Below are 20,003 nucleotides of genomic sequence, written 5' to 3' on the forward strand. Positions count from 1 at the left end.
CGATTGAACTTTGAAGCAAAACCATTTTGTTCTTAACAAGTTAAAATACAAAAGATGTTTTCATATCACAAAAAGTCACCTCACCTCACAAAGCCAACACATTGCTGGTAGATGCATGTGGAGGGTCAATTTTACGCGTTCGCGATAGTTACTAAGGGAGATAACTTCGTGTACCCACTTACAAAGTTTGCTGGACGTGTCGCGCACATTATCTGCTCAAATTTCTCCCGTTTCTTGTAAATATACGGAAGACTATGAGGGCCAGGTTATGCTATCATTCAACATCTTTTATCTTGCTGTCTTGAAACGTCAACTTGCTGTCTTGAAATTTCAGCATCCCATCTTGAAAATTTGACATACTTTCTGTGCAAGAAAGCGTAGAATCTCGGTATTAGATAATCGAAGGAAAAATACAGAGACCAGTCTTGAACATTCGTGAGATCAGTCTCAATTTTCAAGATAAAAGATGCTGAGTAAAAGCGTAGCGTGGCCCTATAATAGGCTTCCGTATAAATACGCCTTATGTCAAGGGTCACTGTGTTGACAGCATAACACAGTGCATTATATCTTTGGGTATAATTACAGCAGACTGCAGTACACAAATATTACGGAAGGAATACATGTTGACCATCACTGTGACTGAAAGTATGTAACTTTGATAGAAACAACTTCATATTAAATATTTAATTGTGACACAAATAAGATAGGTCTGTTTAAACTGAAAAGGACACCCAAATGAGCTCGAAGAGTCAGTACCCAAAGGTTAGGAAATTCATACTGCATTCAGAGCGTTTGAATTGCAGAAAGGTTTGAGAAAGAGAAGGTGTGATGTGACTCAGGGGCAGGCTATCAGCGCATGGTACAATGATAACACTTTCTACATGTTGATACGTAAGAAGTATCTTTTTCAAAAACTGCTGACAGTACATGAGCGCAAAACCTGTATCTCGACAGAACAAAATGTTTGAACCCCACCTAAAATCACCATCACCCACAAATCATGAACTCTCTCTCACACTTAAATGAAGTTACATATTTGACCGTTTTCTAAAAGCCATTTATATAGTTGTAAAAGCGATAGATTATTGCACGTCGTGCGACACTTTATCGTATGCTAATGAACAGCTGAAACTTTGTTCACAATCGCAATGGTCTATAAATGTCATATCACCCGGCCACGACTATAACAATATGTGTAACAATGTTGTGAACTATGGTAGTCTCTTTCAAGTACTGCGATATGAGAAAATGGCCTCTCGTCTTTTCTCCAGTTGACACATAAGCACTGTGAGAGCTGTACATTCAACGTGTTTTGTTTTTTTTTTCAGCTGATCCGCTTTGTTTCCATCACATGGATTTGCCTACTCAGTGACCTGTGTTTATAGATGGCGCTGGCGAGCAATGTCAATCTCATGACGTCACACCCAAACACTGCAAAGCGAGGACGAGGGAGGTCACATCTTTATATTACGTATGTTTTGACAAATTCCTCGCAGTTGGAACACTTTTGTAGTTGGTGGTTCAGAAAGTAGCTTCGTCGTTCAATGTTTTAAACAACAACCACTTCTCATCACAATGTGTGATTGCAGAAGAAAAGGAACTGCTTTTGAATATATTCCTGGAACGACCGTTTGCCATCAAATATGGCTACCAAAGACACATCTCATCTTCAAGATGATCATGATGGTACTTTTACTATCACCAAAACCTGCTTTGTCGGAAGACTATCAAACGACGACGACGGATTCGTACTACGAAGCATATATAAATATTACCTACAAACAGAAGGCATCGAACGAGACTAGATCGTTTACGAGCGACAAGGGGAGATTCGGAGTCGCAGTGAAGTCTGCAAGGTTGAAGGTGGAGCCTGAGAGTGGTGTCGTCGTTAGTGTGAAAACAGTTACAGGCAAAAATCATGGCTGTGATGACTACAATGTGACAATTCCTCAGGTGAAATGGATCGCACTGATTGCTCGGGGAAAGTGTTCGTTCTCTAAAAAGATCACCAATGCCATGAAATATAACGCTTCAGCTGTGGTTGTCTACAATAATGACGACAACGAGAAGAGTTTGCATGTCATGGAACATAATGGTGGGTACTTTTTTCACTCCATGAGTTTTATGGGGAAAATACATTTGTCAGAACGAGGTACGAGTCTGGAAAGTGTGTGAAGTACAAATATGACTGTCACGTTCCTAACCGAATATTTTTGTTCAAATATGACTGTCACGTTCAGCAATGAGAAAATATCTCACACGTTGTTTACGTAGGTATCCAGTGACAGTAGTTATATATCAACAATTTCACTTGTTTTTATTTTGAAAATTCCATCGTGTTTGCATCATTGCCTTTATGGTAATAAGACAGCGGTATGAGAGTCGAACACACATACGAGAACTCTTAAGCTATGACAGCAACACAGTTTTACTCAAAAAAGAACACTATAATTGATACAAAGCCTCAGTCGTTAAGGGAAAATCATGTTTAGAAAGTATGTCTTTTTTCATAATGTAATGCATTTTTGTCAGTCATTCTTTATTTCATACTGAATGGTCACAGACCGGTATGTCATTTTTTGTCACATCGCCGATATTTGTATGTTTAACTTCCAAACACCTGCATCTTTCAGTATGTTATGTTTGATTGAAAGTACTCTGTGTGTATTTGCCCATTGGGAAATGACAAGGATTTGAATAAATTTTATTCAGTTTTGCCTTAAGGTACCATGTTGCTGGCTATATTATATGTGTTTGGGGTTTTAATGTGCATTTCCCAGGGTGATTTCTGTGACATACCGCTTTTATCAATATTCCAGTAATATCACCGCGGGAAACACTAGAAATGGACTTTATGCCCATGTGTGTTATCAAACATGACCCTTCAGTGTGATGAGCGAATGCTTTAACCATTGAGCTACTCTACCACTCATATTTTGTAAACCTAAAAGGTGATGGTTTACGAAGTAGGTACACCATACAGGGTGCAATTATAGAATGTGTTGGCCACCTTACTTTGTGACTGTTTTACCATGTTTACCAATAATCCTTTCCTTTGATACTCAGAGTCAGGTTAGGCTTTCAGAGTTAAGGTTAGGTTAGGGTGTGGGAATGAGTTAGCCTCTCTTCGTTTTTTGTCTTAGTGGTGAACATATCCTGTTATTGGTTCCCCATACAGGTCATAGCCCCTTATACAATGTATCTGACCCGTGAAGGTCCCAGGGTAGAATAGGCCTTCAGTAACCCATGCTTGGTTGACACATGTCATCGGTTCCCAATTGCGCAGATCGATGCTCATGTTGTTGATCACTGGATTGTCTGGTCCAGACTCGATTATTTACAGACCCCCGCCATATTGCTGGAATATTGCTGAGTGCGGCGTAAAGCAAAACTCACTCACTATACAATGTATCCAGCATTATAGCAACGTTTTGGTATAATCCTCAAACCGTTGTCTTGCTTGACAATGGTACATGAATCCATATTAACATGTCACTATAATAGTGCATCAACATGATTAAAGAGGTGACACACGATATGACTCATCCCCAGCCATCCAGCTCTCCCCCACCCCCACACACGAAAATATAAGAGCTTGAGTTTATAATCAGTATGACATAGAGATGATACCATGTGTTTGTGAATAGGAGAGCATACTGCCTTATCTACACCACCTACCTTGAAGGTGGATTGCCCCAAATATGTCATGTTACATTAGACAACTTTTTGAAATGGCAATGTGTAATTATAAAATATATCAGTTAGAAATAACCACTACTATCAGCTTTTCTGCTTAGAACGATTTTATTTATATCATGAAAATATGTCACGATTTCGATCATAATGCTTTTTTCGTTTCTTTTGCATCCTCAGTTGCTGATTTTGGTAAACAGCATATGGCCTATATACTGAGTTGTGGTTTTCAACTGCATCATATAGTTGAATCCTGCCATAACGTATACAACCCATCAAAAGATTGGACTAGCTCTCACTATATGTTATGTATATATACACATATATGGTTACATCGGAGATGAATTTCTGCACTAACTTGGGGGCAACAACTGCAAACCTTGATTCACTGCATGAGGATCATGCACCCAATTTCTGAAAAGCAGTGCAAATATCGTGCATGTGAACAGATGTGTTTTTGTGTAGAATTTGTTAAGAATTTGCCAATTTTCACTGAGTTTCATCATTTATTGAACTCTTGACAACAGTCTTTTCAACATAACGAATTTCTTTTACAATACATGAGATCATGTGTAAACAGTACCTTTAAACAGTATGGAATAGTGGAATACAACATCTAGTATAGAACAAGTATTGACTAAGTGCCTACATTAACACTTGTGAGTTTAAACTTGTGAAGGGTAGAGCATATCCACAGGCGCCCACCGCGAGTCAGAAAATCCATTATTAACTAAGCCCTGCTGTACTGTCCAGCTCCTCTACTTGTACTATATAACATGTAAAGGTGCATCACAGAAATACGGCGACATGGTCAAAATACGGACAATTATGCACACGACAATCAAAATATCGTATTTTATAGGTCTCACAAGTATAAGAACCCTTTCGATTTGTGTAGGAGGCATATACACATACTTTCCGTAGGGGTGCATTTGTTGGGATTTTTTTAATTGCCAAAGACTTGAGTTGCTGTGTCGGAACCATACAAAACTAGCTCGTCAGCGTCAGGCTTTACATCCTCCAGCAATCTGATTGGCTGATAATAAAAACTCCAACTACAAGTGCAATAATGAAAATGAAATTCAAACGTCTTTAATGCATAGTTTTGACACGATGTCACAGTGTTTTGTGTACAAAAGTGTGAGCCAGTCAGATTACCCGGAGGATGTATGGTGTGTATATGCTTGAATAAGAAATGTACAATCTGTGTTGATGTCCATGATGTTATCTACAAACTATCTACAACATGGTGCTACTGGTCTTTGTACCCGTGAAGGTCCCAGGGTAGAATAGGCCTTCAGCAACCCATGCTTGCCATAAAAGGCGACTCAGCTTGTCGTAAGAGGCGACTAACGGGATCGGGTGGTCAGGCTCGCTGACTTGGTTGACACATGTCATCGGTTCCCAATTGTGCAGATCGATGCTCATGTTGTTGATCACTGGATTGTCTGGTCCAGACTCGATTGTTTACAGACCGCCGCCATATAGCTGTAATATTGCTGAGTGTGGCGTAAAACTAAACTCTCTCTCTCTCTCTCACTGGTCTTTGTAACTAGTATAAGATATCTGCAAATGTGACATTGGTAATACTAAAGGGACTGTGTGATAGCATGATGGTTAAAGTATCCAGTCATCACATTGAAGACACAGGTACGATTCCCACATCGGTACAATGTATGAAGCCCATTTCTGGTGTCCCTCGCCATGATCGTGATGATGTTGCGGGAATTTTGTTAAAAGCATCATTAAACCATAGTCACTCATTCACACTCTCTTAGTGGTCAGTTACCAATAAAACAAGGTAATACACTGTGATTATCACACTATCACAGAACAATTTATATACCAGCCGTTGTAATCAGCATTTCATCTTGAAAGATAATATTTCATTTAGTGTACTGATTTCAGAATCCAGGGATGCATGTTAACCAGTCGGCTTTGCTGAATAACATTGTGTATTCATAGCTTGCTGAAGTTATAATTTCCTTACCTGATTTTTAAGTGTCCAATCATAATCACCAGTTTTACCTTTTGTACCAGATGGAATTAGTCTTCAAGAGTTATGTTGTTGACAGTTTATGTTTGACTGAATATATCAGCTTGTGAAGATTAGTGTGCCTTGTCTGCCTGTGGTTATCAGATGAGTGAATGAGATTAGTTTTACACTGCTTTCAGCAATAATCGCTCAGTTTTACGCTGCTTTCAGCAATAATCACTTAGTGGTGTCAGAGATGGATAGACGGCTGACTTTGTGTACTTGCGATTAGGTGCCTGACTCTAAGATTGAGGGTTTGAGTTTGGGTTTGAGTGCATGGGACCCAATGCTACAAAAGCACTGGAATTTGTACTTGACCGAGAAAGTGTAATCCCAAACATAACTACTTAGCGTATGTTGCATTTGACCACTTTCTAAATGGCTATGTGTAATCATAGCCTAACATGGCCATGCAGACACCACACATATCCTGCACTGTTATTGTTATTGAGTTGAGCATTGTTTGAGAAACAATACCAGCTGATCTGTTTATACTTTCAGAACTAATGTCCTAATGGTTTTCAAGGAATATGAGGTTCCATGTTAGGGTTGAGAACTAGAGAATGTGCACACTAATTGTAGAAATGGATGTCAGATTTTGTGGAATAGACATTTTGGTAAAAAATTGACTTTAATATTGTATGTACTTTCCACGTGTATGGAACCTAAAAAGCTGATCCTTCAAGCATCATTATTCCCATTAATTACGACGTCAGATTGAGTCTCCTTTGTTGTGACTGTATATTGAGGTAAAATCTCACTAGAAATTACTGAAACCAAATGTTATTAAGTTGCTAGTGTACTATTATTAAAATTGTAGAAAACTGTTGGCACAACCACACTGGAGACAGTCATCCTCACCTTAATATCGTTGCTCATGATTATGATCCAGTGAATGTTTTGATTCTATTGCAATGAATAACTCACAAATACTGCATCTGACAAATAGTATCCTGTGTTGGGCTGTTGCAGAAACTGACACATTTGGGTCAGCACACAGCAAACAAAAGAAAGTCAGTGAACAATTACCCGAAACTGCAAAATATTTGGAAATATTTGGATTTATTAATCTGGATTCAAAGGAGTGTCATATGTTGAATTCTTGTGCCCCCCACAAATGTCAGATGTCACATACCCAATGTGAGTGGGTCTCATTACATGTGGGGAATTGAACCCTTGGCTTTGATGTCAACCATGAGTGAACACTCTAACCACAAGGCTAGCTCCCCATCCCCCTTTCCTTTTCATAGTGCTGAAAACTGACAAGAGCTAAACTTAACCTTCCATTGTTTAATAACATGGAAAAACTTCACCATAGTCTTTGCTGTTTTAAATGAACAAAACTGTATTTATATAAATTATATTAAATAAATTAGCACAGCACATAAGGACTGGATAGCATATGGCAAGTGATCCTTTGGTCAATCATTCGTATTGTTCATAATAGCTTGCATTCCAAATCTCACGCGAGATAACTCTGGTTGAAGACAACTTTGCTGAATGATCATATTTCTATAATTGACACCTAATTTCAGGTCAAGTTGGCACATTCATAGCTGACCTGTTGTAGAAACATATCAAGGTGTAATATGATGTGTTTTTGTAATTGACTGGATTAAAAAATAACGCTGGTATGAGCTGCAAAATTGAACACTGATTATTCAGTCATTCGACTTATAAATACATATGCACGTACGCTCTACTTACACCGCAGTGTACCGTTTCAACCATAGTGTGACCGTGAAGGTCCCGGGGTAGAATAAGCCTTCAGCAACCCATGCTTGCCAAAAAAAGCGACTCTGCTTGTCATAAGAGGCGACTAACCAGATAAGGTGGTCAGACTTGATAACTTGTTCGATACATGTCATCGGTTCCCGATTGCAAAGATCGATGCTCATGTTGTTGATCAATGGATTGTCTGGTCCAGACTCGATTATTTACAGACGGCCACCATGTAGCTGGGATATTGCTGAGTGTGGTGTAAAACTAAGCTCACTCACTCACTCAACCATAGTGTCTAGTACAGGCCTGGCCCATCAATAGAGTATTTGGCATGCTCAATGCCTCTGAGTGCTCGCTAATCACTGTGTATTGTGTAATTTGTTATGCTCTGTTGGACTTGATGTCATCATACATACTACTTAGAATCATGCACACATGTTCCCATTACATTTTACAACAATACATCATTAAGTAGTGTGACATTGGCATCAGACCAGGGTGATTCAACTTTGATAAATACATGGGATCATGGTGCAACCTGGTTAGATTGGTATTGCATCATTAAGTAGTGTGACAGGGTGATTCAACTTTGATAAATACATGGGATCATGGTGCAACCTGGTTAGATTGGTATTCATGTCAACAAGCATCTGCTTCAAATGATCGCAAGCTCCTTAGATCAATCCACGCCTAGATGCAAATCTTCTCGGCTGTTGAGTATTTAGCATTGAGTTTTTACATGGCATGTGGTGTAACCAACAGGCATTGTAACTCATCAGTTGCGAAAGAATGAAATCATTAAAAATCATGAACTAGAAAGGAAGACTGCGACATTGAAATCATTAACTAGAAAGGAAGACTGTTCCATGGATATTTTGTCACAGGACAGTGATCAATCAGTTGTCATGAAATAGAAATTGATTTTTGCTACTTTCAAGCTTATTCCCAGCTCAATTAGGCACCTAGCTTCATGCCCAGTGGGATGCCAGGTAAGAATAGAACCCCAGAAATTCTTGTCACACAATGAACATCAGTGGATGTAGAGATGGGTCTGTGAATGTTGAGCATAGCTCCTAACATCACTCTTTACAGATTTTCATGTTACCATGAGGATTTGATGTATTGAGCTTACCATGGACAGACACAGTAATTTGGTTGACTGTTAACGTGGGTGGAATCCTGCTAAGACTGTAATGACATAGTATACTTGGCATTATTTTCTCTCTGTGTGTCTCTCTCACACTCACACTCTCCCCCTCTCTTTCAGTCTGTCTCTCAGTCTGTCCAACGCTCCCACTTTCTTACTGAATCACTCTTGCTCTGCCTCTCTCACTTTCAGTCTGTCTCTCAGTCTGTCCAACGCTCCCACTCTCTTACTGAATCACTCTTGCTCTGCCTCTCTCACTTTCAGTCTGTCTCTCAGTCTGTCCAACGCTCCCACTCTCTTACTGAATCACTCTTGCTCTGCCTCTCTCACTTTCAGTCTGTCTCTCAGTCTGTCCAACGCTCCCACTCTCTTACTGAATCACTCTTGCTCTGCCTCTCTCACTTTCAGTCTGTCTCAATCTATCATTCGATCTCCTTCCTTCTCTCCCTTTCTCCCTCCCCTACACCCACATGTTTGAACGAATCTGTAACCAACATTAGTAAAAACATAAAGAGGATGATGTGCAGCCTTCCTGTTACCTTATAATATTTTGACTAAATAACAGTATCCTATTTCAGTCAAGTAATGGCACAACAAAGATGAATTGAAATGTCATTGACTCCTAGAATATATCATTGAAGACTGAGTATATTAATAAGCAGTGAGGGTTTGTGCAAGGTTTGTTTGCTTTTGTTATACATGGGGTCTCTTTGTCGCCCATGCTGTGTGGTATGCCACTTGGTGATGCATTGCATTACACTGTTGACTGAATGAGAGCTTGACTGACAGCTGGCATACGTTATACTATATTCGGGAGTATACAGGTGATATGAAAAGAAAATTACTGCAGCAGAGAAAATACGGGTCCAGCCAGTTAACACCAGTTGGCTACAAAGATGAATGTATTTCTATAATGGTAGTGAAAATGGAGGCCTGTGCTCTAAGACCTGAAAAGGAAGTATTTGACCATGTTAAAATAGAGGTAAGGTTGAAGTAAGGATATCTGACAACCCACACCATCCCCAGGTGATTGGTTCCTCCCAGTTGCATGGTGCTGGGGTAGACTGCTGGTTGAAGCGATTGCTGTTCTCGCAGACCCGGGTTTGATTCCCCACATGGGTATAATGCGTGAAGCCTGTTTCTGGCGTCCCCTGCAGTGATATTGCTGGAATATTGCTATTAGTTGTGTAAAACTCACTCACTCACTCACTCACTCACTCACTCACTCACTCACTCACTCACTCACTCACTCACTCACTCACTCACTCACTCACTCACTCACTCACTCACTCACTCACTCACTCACTCACTCCATTGTTGCTGTTCTGCTTGGTGCCCAGTAGTGCCATTGTGCATCAAACTGGGTTTTAATTGTTCTGATAACCTTTTTGCTTCCCTTGGGCCTGCTGTTACATATTGAGCATCCAATTTCAATTCATACATATGACACACCATTTGCATCCAGTAAACCAAAGTTCTCATGTGTCACTCATTATGTTTGTTACATACCCATAGTTTTGTGAAGATAATATACCTGTACTGTATTCATGTCATTCTACAGCTGGCCAGGATGACTCGAGGCAATATGCATAGTAATTTTATTAAATTAAGCGACAAAAGTGCAGTGCGGTAGTATAAACTAGCAGAGCATTCTGAAAAAATTATGGATGCCATTTTTAGTGCATAAGATTCTACTCATATTATTCTGCCCACACATGGCAGCTCTGCTTGACCTGAGAGGCAACTAACATGATCGGATGGTCAGACTCCCAATTGATCGATGCTGATGCTATTGATCATTGGATTGTCTGGACCAGACACACTTATTTACAGACCGCTGCCACATTGCTGGAATATTGTTGAGTGCAGTATAAAATGAAATTCAGTCACTAGTCCTTGCAGACACATTAACAATATGACATTAGTGTGCTGCCCAAGAGCTGCCACATGACTTCAGTTTGATGCACACTCATGACACAGATGAACCCTTCCTGTAGACCCTCTTGGAGTTAAGTGACATGACATTACCTGGCTGCATACAGGGGAACCCTCTCTGTAGACCCTCCTGAAGATAGTCATATGACATTATCTTGATGCATACACAAGTAGAAATAAGTTACACATACTACACATGTAGTTTCACATAAACATAATCCAACCCTGTTTAATATGTGACTCATATGGTATTGCATTTAATATTTTAAGGTCAAATTACATTGATTGCATTGCAGGCACTTCTGTATGACTTCACTTTTCTGTTGATGGGGTTTGCTAGAGGATTATTTGTTGTCTTAATCAAGAGTTAACATGACAGCACATTCTGTTTATGGTATGTGTTCCAATCAAGCCCTACTGTTGTCACTGTCACAGGTAGTGCTTAAGCCTAACATATCTGACCTCACCAACTATGTGCCATGACCTGGCCAACAGTGTGTCATGATGACCTGACCAACAGTGTGTCATGATGACCTGAGATCATTGTTCATGCTGTTATTTTCTGGTTCCCTGCTTTTGTGATTACACTGGAATACTGTTGTACACTCACTCTTTCCTTTCACCAGCAACTGCCATTTATATACTGGCAAAGGTGGCCATACTGTTTAGACTGTACTCTTGACAGTCCATAATTTTGAAAGGTCTCTATTGTGAAATGTTGCAGTTCCAGTAGACCAATACAATGGCCGATGGTTTATAATTGAGTAGAAACACTGATATTTTCAATGATGTAATCCTGTAACCCATATTAATCATACAAAATAGTATGTTGTATTTAGATTGGAAAGAGCAGTCTCCTTGGTAACCTAATTATGCCTGAACTGCAACTCAGGGGTCTAGTGGTTAGACAGCAGAAGGTTTGTGGTTTGATAAGATAAGAAAATGCTGTATTATCCCAGAGAATATTTGCTTTGCATGGTTAACATTAAAAACACAGGGATTTACAGGACACAAATTCCAGTGTCATATACACTTAAAAATTCACTACGGACACAATGAATTAAAACAGCGCGTCCACAGGGATGTAGAAAAAGTCAAAAACCATTTTGTTTTATATACTGATCAAGTAACAATAAGTTATCAGTAGCCAGATTATATCATTTGCAGTTTAATTACTGTGGTGATCATGATACACAGTACAAAAACAGAACTGGTTTGCAACAATGTTATAACATAGTATAACTGATAACATTTATGTGTCTGGGACCCCCATTTTGTAGTCCAGGACCCAGGAAAGTTATGATCAGTAGTGAATGGACCCTGAAAGACAGGACTCAAGGTAAATCACTGAAAACACTTAAAATACAACAAAAATACGCATGTACATTAGATCACAAAAACACCCATATATGTCAAATATTACTAAAATAGCCAGCATGGACACCCCATATATGAGGTAAACATAAATGACAAATAAGTAGTAATATATTTAAGAACCCAAGCCATGCCAAATTACAAGCTGTCTCATTATGAACTTATGAGGTCTGCTATAACTGAATGTGCATTTATATTTTTCAGTTGAAGGGGCCATTGCCATTTCAATTCCACATAAAGAGGGTAAAAGAATATCTGACCTCATCGACAAGGGTTTCAACTTGACCATGTACATCACCGTAGGTCAGAAGTCAAACAAGGACAGAAGCAGTGATAAAAATCCAAGCAAGACGTCAGTTGTGTTTGTGTCAGTCTCATTCATTGTGTTGATGATTATCTCCCTTGCTTGGCTCGTTTTCTACTATATCCAGAGGTTTCGCTATGCTCATGCAAAGGAACGACTTGCCGTAAGTTTTGAACTTTTTCAGTCATATCTGATGATCCAATATACTGTATCTTCATTCTATACTATTCAAACTTTGCTAAGGACCACACCATTCATCAAAGATGACCAAGCATAACCTTAACAAATCTTGAGAATTGTATTGTGATAAATACTGTCACCCACTTTCATTGTTTCCTTCTGACATGTTTTTCAAGTCTGGTTGAAATGATGTGATGTTTAAATCAAGTTTCTGTCAGAACTGAAAGCACATGAGTTGTAAAAGCACCATTTCATGTCTATATGTACACCTCCCAGCACTAGAATGTATGTTATTTTCTTGATACTGATGTGAAAAGCTAGACTGAAATGTCACTCCTCATCATAAATATGGGAGTTGTTAATTCATATATTCAACCTGAGTACTCCAGCTTCTCTATGCGTCTCAAAGAAGTTAGATGTTACACTGGTATATTTGGTATTACACTGAGGGGTTGGAGGGTGGTGGGGGAGGAAGGAGATATTGTCAAGGTCTCATCTCTCCGTCTGTCTGTAATCATATTATTCCCAGAGCCTAACTCAAAAAGGGTTCAATATTTTTCAACAAGAATTGGTTGATATATGAAACAGATTCCCTAGTGCCTGTTCCTTTTTACAGAATTTTGTCATTTTTATTTTTTGTTGATTGAAATGCTTTAGGCTTAGTGTCAAAAGTGAGTGAAGAGCTTCAATTTTGGAACATAACTCAAAAGACTTTCAGTATGTTTCTACTTGATTTGGTGGATAAAGCAAACTGATTTTGAAATGGTGCCCTTCGCTATTTACATATTTTTGGCATTTCTGTTTCCATGAAAACGATTTGGACTTATGCTAAAAAAGAATCAAGTTTTTACTTTAAGTAACTCTCAGATGGTATGTTGTTTCAAATATGTGGGGGATCTGTCATCTTCTGATGACTCTTGTTTCTGAGATCATCCCCTAGAACAGGTTACCTAAAGAAAGTATGGATTGCAACTGCTTCCAGTATCCACATTTCCACACAGAGGAAGGAATAATGTCCTCAGTAGACTATGCAGACACATATGATATTTGTATCTAACATGAGATGTTAGAGCTGGGAATTCAGGAATATACTGGTAACTCTTTCTGGAGCTACATGGAGCTGCCTATTTAAAACATCTTGCAGGGAACATGTCTGAAGGAATGATATCGTTGCTTTTCTTGCCTATGTTTATGAGACATATGCTTTGCTGTTACTCTAAGAAAGTCGTAAGAGGTAACAAACAGGATTGGATAGTCAGGTTTGCAGATGATGTGTCATCTGTTATGCAGATCGATGCTCATGCTGTTGATCACTGGATGGTCCAGACTCGATTATTTACAGACCGCCGCCATATAGCTTTAATATAGCTGAGTGCAGCCTAAAAACTAAACTCACTCACTCACTCACTCACTGTTCTAAAAAAGTATGACACTTTATGGTTGACAACTTCTTTTATGTACATGATGCATCATTAAGTATGACAGTATGACATTACTCTCCTACGTCTAAAATGCCTATCAAACAGATTGTCGTTATTCTTTTCTGATATTCATGTTCGGGTGGAGCATTTCTAGGACAGAACAAGGCAGTCTGTCCTTACTGAAGGATGGTTAGAGTTGGTCTTAAGCAGCCCATGCTTGCCTCAAATGGATTTTTTGTTGTCTTAATCAATTAAACCCTACTGTTGTCACTGTCACAGGTAGTGCTTAAGTCTAACATATCTGACTTCACCAAGTCATAAGAGGCAACAAACAGGATCGGGTGGTCAGGTTTGCTGATGACATGTCATCTGTTCTGCAGATCGATGCTCATGCTATTGATCATTGGATTGTCTGGTCCAGACTCGATTATTTACAGACCGCCACCATATAGCTTTAATACAGCTGAGTGCAGCCTAAAAACTAAACTCACTCACTCACTCACTCTCTCACTCACTCTCACTCACTCACTCACTCACTCACTCATTATTCTAAAAAAGTATGATACTTTATGGTTGACAACTTCTTTTATGTACATGATGCATCATTAAGTATGACAGTATGACATTACTCACCTACTTCTAAAATGCCAATCAAACAGATTGTCGTTATTCCAGGTACCTTTTCTGATATTCGTGTTCGGGTGGAGCATTTCTTGGACAGGACAAGGCAGTTTGTCCTTACTGAAGGATGACTATTCATTGTAATAGGTGCAGCTGGTAACATCCACACACAAATCAACCGATGAAGCTGAATTTGTACAGATTTCTGCACATGCACTGATGATGCAGTCAATAATTGTGGACATATCACTCTCTCTGAATGTATTTATGAATCTGTGGAATATTTCTGTATTTGATTATCTGTCACACACATGCTGGTGAATATTGCTGTGCTGGTGGGCTGATGCTTGAGGGATGCTGTCATGTTCTCAGTGGGCATATGGTCACAAGAAGCCTTACACATTGTGTTTCGATCACCAGCTGCATTATAGCAAAGATATTAACAAATGGTACTTGATGTTACCCTGTGCTCTTCATGTAGAGAATAAAACCGGGAATTACAATGTGTAAGATAGATGCTTTACTGTGTATTGGGGTCTTATTGGGTCAGCACTACAAAACTAACCTTGTCATCCAACCTCAGGTACATGTCCTTGACATTGCAGCAGTAGCATAGCCCACTTTACCTGACATCAGCTGATCTTGAACTTACCTTGTAACCATACTGAACAGCAAACAAAAAGTAATTTTTGAAAAAAACTAAATCTCAGAAATGTAAGTTTTTGTGTTTCTGTCCTCTGTTTAAAAATGTGACCAACCCCACAAAAAAAACTCAACCATTTTTCTTATTGCTTTTGCTGTTTAGTATATGTCTTGACTGCAGTGCCTTTAAGGATTGTGTTACACATTTCAGAGGCGACTTGCAAGTGCTGCGAAGAAAGCCATTGCCAAGATTCCACAGAAAACTGTAAAGAATGGAGATAAGGTACATAAGTCCTGAAATATTGATACATGTTAAATTGTATGTGTGTTTACAGCTCTATCAAGTCTTGGAGTAGTCAGGAGAGGGGTGAACTCTGTTGTTGTATGCACACAGAAAGGAAAGTGCACATTGATACAGAGATGGTCATGCTAGCTGACACACATAAATGTAATGGAGTTCTGACTGCACTTGAAGGATCAGTTGCGTGAAAAACATGGAGTAATATACACAATGACACACAGATGCCAGTTGCTAATGTTTCCGTCAACAGAATGTTTATTTAAGAAGTATTCATGAAGCAGATGCCTGACAATGTGTCAGAAAAACACAACACACAACACATGGGGAAGACATTCACATGTCAACTACAAGTGAAAGTTGTCAATATAATGATTTTGATGGAGAAGCAGTATTTGTAAATAACTTTGAGTTGCTTATAGAGTTGTGATGATACAGAAAATTCATGATACGATACATATCGCGATATCTTGAAACGGTATGATTTGATTCGATGGACATCACAATATACAATCTTTAGATATTTTCTAATTTTTATATCAAGTAACAGTGTAAATTTTGAAATAGTCTTCAATTTCTAGTGAAAATTAACAATTTCAGGGTCAGCAATACATATCACAATGCAAAATAAAGTATCGATGTGTTTGTCATCCGATAAAGTCGGTACTATGTATCGATACTATGATATGTCATCACAGCTCTAGTTGCTTGACAGGATGATGTAGCTCATATTTTTTTTCCTTCTCGTCTTTAGGAAATGGGCACTGACTTTGACCAGTGTGCTGTATGCATTGAAGGATACAAGGCACACGATGTAATTAGGACTCTTCCTTGCAAGTAAGTAAATTAGACGTTACTTGTTTAAGTTAGGAGAGCACAGTTCAGTTACTCACTGAAAAAGGGGATTAGGATGTATGACATTGTTTTGAACCCTGCAGGAATATTTCTAAAGGGAGCATAAAACTAAACTCACTCACTCACTCCATAAGGACCAAGTTACAATTATGATGATTAAATAGATATAGATCGTGGGGCATTATATGGGATCATGACTTATAGCTAGTGTTAAGGCTTCTGCTCGAGCTAGGGTATTACTGTTTGATCTAAAAACTTCCATGGTAAGGCAAAGGTGATGTGAACATTTTCATGAGGTCAAGGTAAATATTTTTGAAAAATGAAAACAAAAGGATTATGTTAAGTTTCAGTATCAATGGGTTACAAATTAAAGCAAATGTACAATATTTGTTAGAATAGTGTCTTCTATTGTTTTGAATCCTGATGATCTGATGCTGTATTTCATCACGTTTATTTCCCTAGGCACGTATTTCATAAATCTTGTGTGGATCCATGGTTGCTAGATCAGCGAAGTTGCCCCATGTGTAAATTAGATATACTCCGAGCTTATGGGATGCATGTAAGTACCTTTGACAACTTCCAGTGTATTGCATACTTTTCTTTTGCTTGTCTTTATGTTAATTCCCTGACTTGGAATGGATGTAATACACATTTTATCTAGAAAATGTTGATTTTTCTCCATGGTAATTGAGTAATGATTGTTTGATGGATAAACTGTTCACCATTAAACCAGACTCACTCACTCACTCACTCTCTCACTCTCTCGCAGGTTGGCGGCAGCGAGGACAGTGTTCACCCTGATGGGGAGAGTGGCAACGCAATGGGTCCTGTTGAGGACATCGAGCAGACATCTGTTGGTGATGAGCAGAGTGCTGACGGCGAGGTGAAGGTTCTCCTCCTGCCCCAGCACCTTTGTCTCCACCATGGAGGGGAGACCAGCACCGGTGCTGGCAGGGCTAGTATAGATTCCAGTCATGTCACCTGTGATCCAAGTGAAGACTGTGCTCATTCCAGTGACTCCGAATGTACCGAGCTTCATTCATTAATGGATCATATCGGGGCAGCAGGTGTAGAACCATCGTGTACTGTAGTCAATCAAAAAGACTCAGACACAGAAGGGGATTTATCAGTGTAGCCAAGATGCGGCAATCCAGTCTGTGATAAGTGTTGGATTCGGTGTTCCACATTCCAACCTAGCCATTGAGGAATCAGTGAAGATCTTTCTGTCAAGACCTTTTGTGATTAGCATAATGCATGGATTAAGTAGTGGTAGATGTTGAAAGTGTGATGTCAGTGAAGGACTGGTGCCACGAACTTCCATACAGTGTAAGTGGATATTTCATTGAGTCTGTTGTAAGGGTCAAGAAACTTTGCTCACATTGTCATGAGGCACTGCAGGCCTGATGATAAAGGGAAGAGGAAGGAACTCAATAACAGCAAACAAGGACATACTTAAATGCTTTAAATACTTTAAACATTCAGGAAGAAGGTGAGGAATATCAGTAAACATGTTTTCCTTTTCCTGAAATACAGAAAGTCATCTATTGATGTCAGTGTAAAGATATCAATGGATTCTGACTAGTTGTCAGGGAATTCATGTATGATTCTATATCATATTGGTGAACATAAAAAATCAGTTTATTGGACTTTTAATTTTTTAAGAAAATTTGTAGGTTACTAGTATAAAGCTGGGTTGATGAGCCTCTTCCAGTGAAAGAAAGACCCAGCCTTCGAGCAGAGAGTGATCAAGAGGTGACACTAAATGGCAGTGAATATGGAATCCAGCTCTATTTGCAGACTAGATGTAAAAACAGAATGCCAAAGACAATGCAAGGTTGTTGGAGAACGCAGTGACCTGGTAACATGCAGGACATATAGAACTGTAGCCTGAACTTGATTGGTCCTCGCTTTGCTCGATTGTATTGATGGTGGTGATGCTAGATCATGAAAAGGAAGACTTGTTTGGTTCAGATCAACTTAAATATTCCATTTTCTGTTGTACCCCGTGTAATATGTTGCGTTTTTTTTTTATCAAATATTGTATTTAAAAATATTGTACCATATTTTTGGAATTATGTGCTAAAGTGTTTGCAATCACCTGTCAAGCCATGATTGGACTGAAATTAAATTCAAACAATATTTCAGAATGTCCCCATTTTAGTCATGAAGCTGTCATGGCTTCTGTTGGACATGGTTGGTGTGATTCATCGTATCCCAGTTGTATTGATTGATGTTTATATCAATCACTAGATTGTCTGGTGTGACTGGTTTTCATGCAGGCTGCCATTATATAGCTGGAAAGTTGCTGAGTGTGGCATTTGCCAATAAACAGTTTTTAAGATAACCATGGTGTCCATGGAGATTGCCACATTCAGGCTTTCCGCTGTAGAACGACCAAAGCAGGATCTGGTTACGGTTTTACAAGTTCAGCTGTACTTTCATCACTAAACACCAAGCAACATTAACTAGCTATGCTGTAGTCTGCTTCACATTTTCACGTTTTCTTTGTTATTTTTGCAATGTTGTTGAAATTGATGTTAAATCTTGACGTTAACAATTTGTGATTCGGTGTCCCTTTTTTCTGTTACAATACTTTTACGAATCATTCACAATTATCATTCTTACATCACCTCTGTGAATGTAGTCTCATCGGTAGACACTCATGATTGTAAAGCATGAAGCATCTACCTTGTTGTTGTATAAGAAAAAAATCTTTCTTCATTCTCCTTCATACTGGTATTTCTTGAATCCTTTTATCTTGTATGTATTTATTTTGATTAGTATGAGTAGCTGATAATTCAACCCAAACAAGGGATTTGTTTGCATTTATACAACCAACTGAGGTTGTAGTCCCAAAACAGAATTGCCCTATTCCTACTTATTCTGTAATAAGTAGGATAGAATGTTGCCATGTCGATAAACGAAATTTTCATTTGAACTTTGGAACTGCTTTCTATAAATTTTACAGTTCTGTTACCATGGTTTCAGTTGTAACTATCTTTTACATGAAGAATTGAGCATGGTAAGCTGTCTTTATAATGAACACGGATACAAGAGCTAATGCATATAAAGTACAGTCCTAGCCACTTACTGTGCATTTTAGTCAAACTGCTAAGAACACAAATAAAAATCTAGAATTTGTAGAAAGACTCTCAGTACCAGTACACTATAACCATAGGTTTCTTTGTTTACCTGTCAGATCTTCTCTGGTATCGGTTAGATGCAAACATATCTTTGAGGATGGCAATGCACTCACTAGTTCAAGTGATTGAATGAATTGCAGAATTACCTCAAGTGAGCACGTGCTTTCACAACTTCACATGTACTGCTAGCTTCAAAAACCCTCATTGTTGTGTTGTTCCAATGATACTTATGTCCCTTGTGTAGTCTCCATTATGTAGATTTCATTGAATGTTCTTGATGTCAATTTGTGGGGTTGTCTCAAAAACCATCATGTCATTTTCTGATAATAATATATGTTCATATCAGGTTAGTTTAAAGGGTACATACTTTGTGTTAGTTTAAGAGACAAAATATCTCTCACGCCATTAATAACAGAAAATGTGTCTGACCTCATTTCAAATATGGGTGTCTTTGCTATTAATGTTACATGTTACTGTGGAGTACACAAAGTATCATATATTGATCAGTTTTTCCTTCACTGAGTGTATGAAACAAGCCCAAAATGATTGGACGGGCTTATATCATACACTGCTGTATTGGAACCAATATGATAATGATTATGAATTGGATATTTTTCATACTTTCAAACATAA

The 20,003-nt window shown here is 38.7% G+C and overlaps 1 protein-coding gene across 1 annotated transcript; it reads left to right on the top strand.

Moving 5' to 3' along the window:
* Nucleotides 1-1,420: 1,420 nt before the first annotated feature.
* On the top strand, nucleotides 1,421-18,938 carry LOC137274554 (RING finger protein 150-like). Its single transcript, XM_067807808.1, has 6 exons — nucleotides 1,421-2,095; nucleotides 12,111-12,373; nucleotides 15,286-15,357; nucleotides 16,127-16,209; nucleotides 16,690-16,786; nucleotides 16,997-18,938. The coding sequence occupies exons 1-6, from the start codon at nucleotides 1,576-1,578 to the stop codon at nucleotides 17,360-17,362; spliced, it is 1,401 nt and encodes a 466-aa protein (XP_067663909.1). The 5' UTR covers nucleotides 1,421-1,575; the 3' UTR covers nucleotides 17,363-18,938.
* The last annotated feature ends 1,065 nt before the right edge of the window (nucleotides 18,939-20,003 follow it).

The sequence above is a fragment of the Haliotis asinina genome, chromosome 2, assembly GCF_037392515.1.
Source record: "Haliotis asinina isolate JCU_RB_2024 chromosome 2, JCU_Hal_asi_v2, whole genome shotgun sequence".
Classification (NCBI taxonomy): domain Eukaryota; kingdom Metazoa; phylum Mollusca; class Gastropoda; order Lepetellida; family Haliotidae; genus Haliotis; species Haliotis asinina.

Bases quoted from the DNA above. Each gene is read 5' to 3' on its own strand.
- LOC137274554 (XM_067807808.1), top strand. From the start codon at position 1,576: ATGTGTGATTGCAGAAGAAAAGGAACTGCTTTTGAATATATTCCTGGA. The intron at 12,374-15,285 runs GTAAGTTTTGAA...TACACATTTCAG, and splicing joins ATGCAAAGGAACGACTTGCC to AGGCGACTTGCAAGTGCTGC. The intron at 15,358-16,126 runs GTACATAAGTCC...TCTCGTCTTTAG, and splicing joins CTGTAAAGAATGGAGATAAG to GAAATGGGCACTGACTTTGA.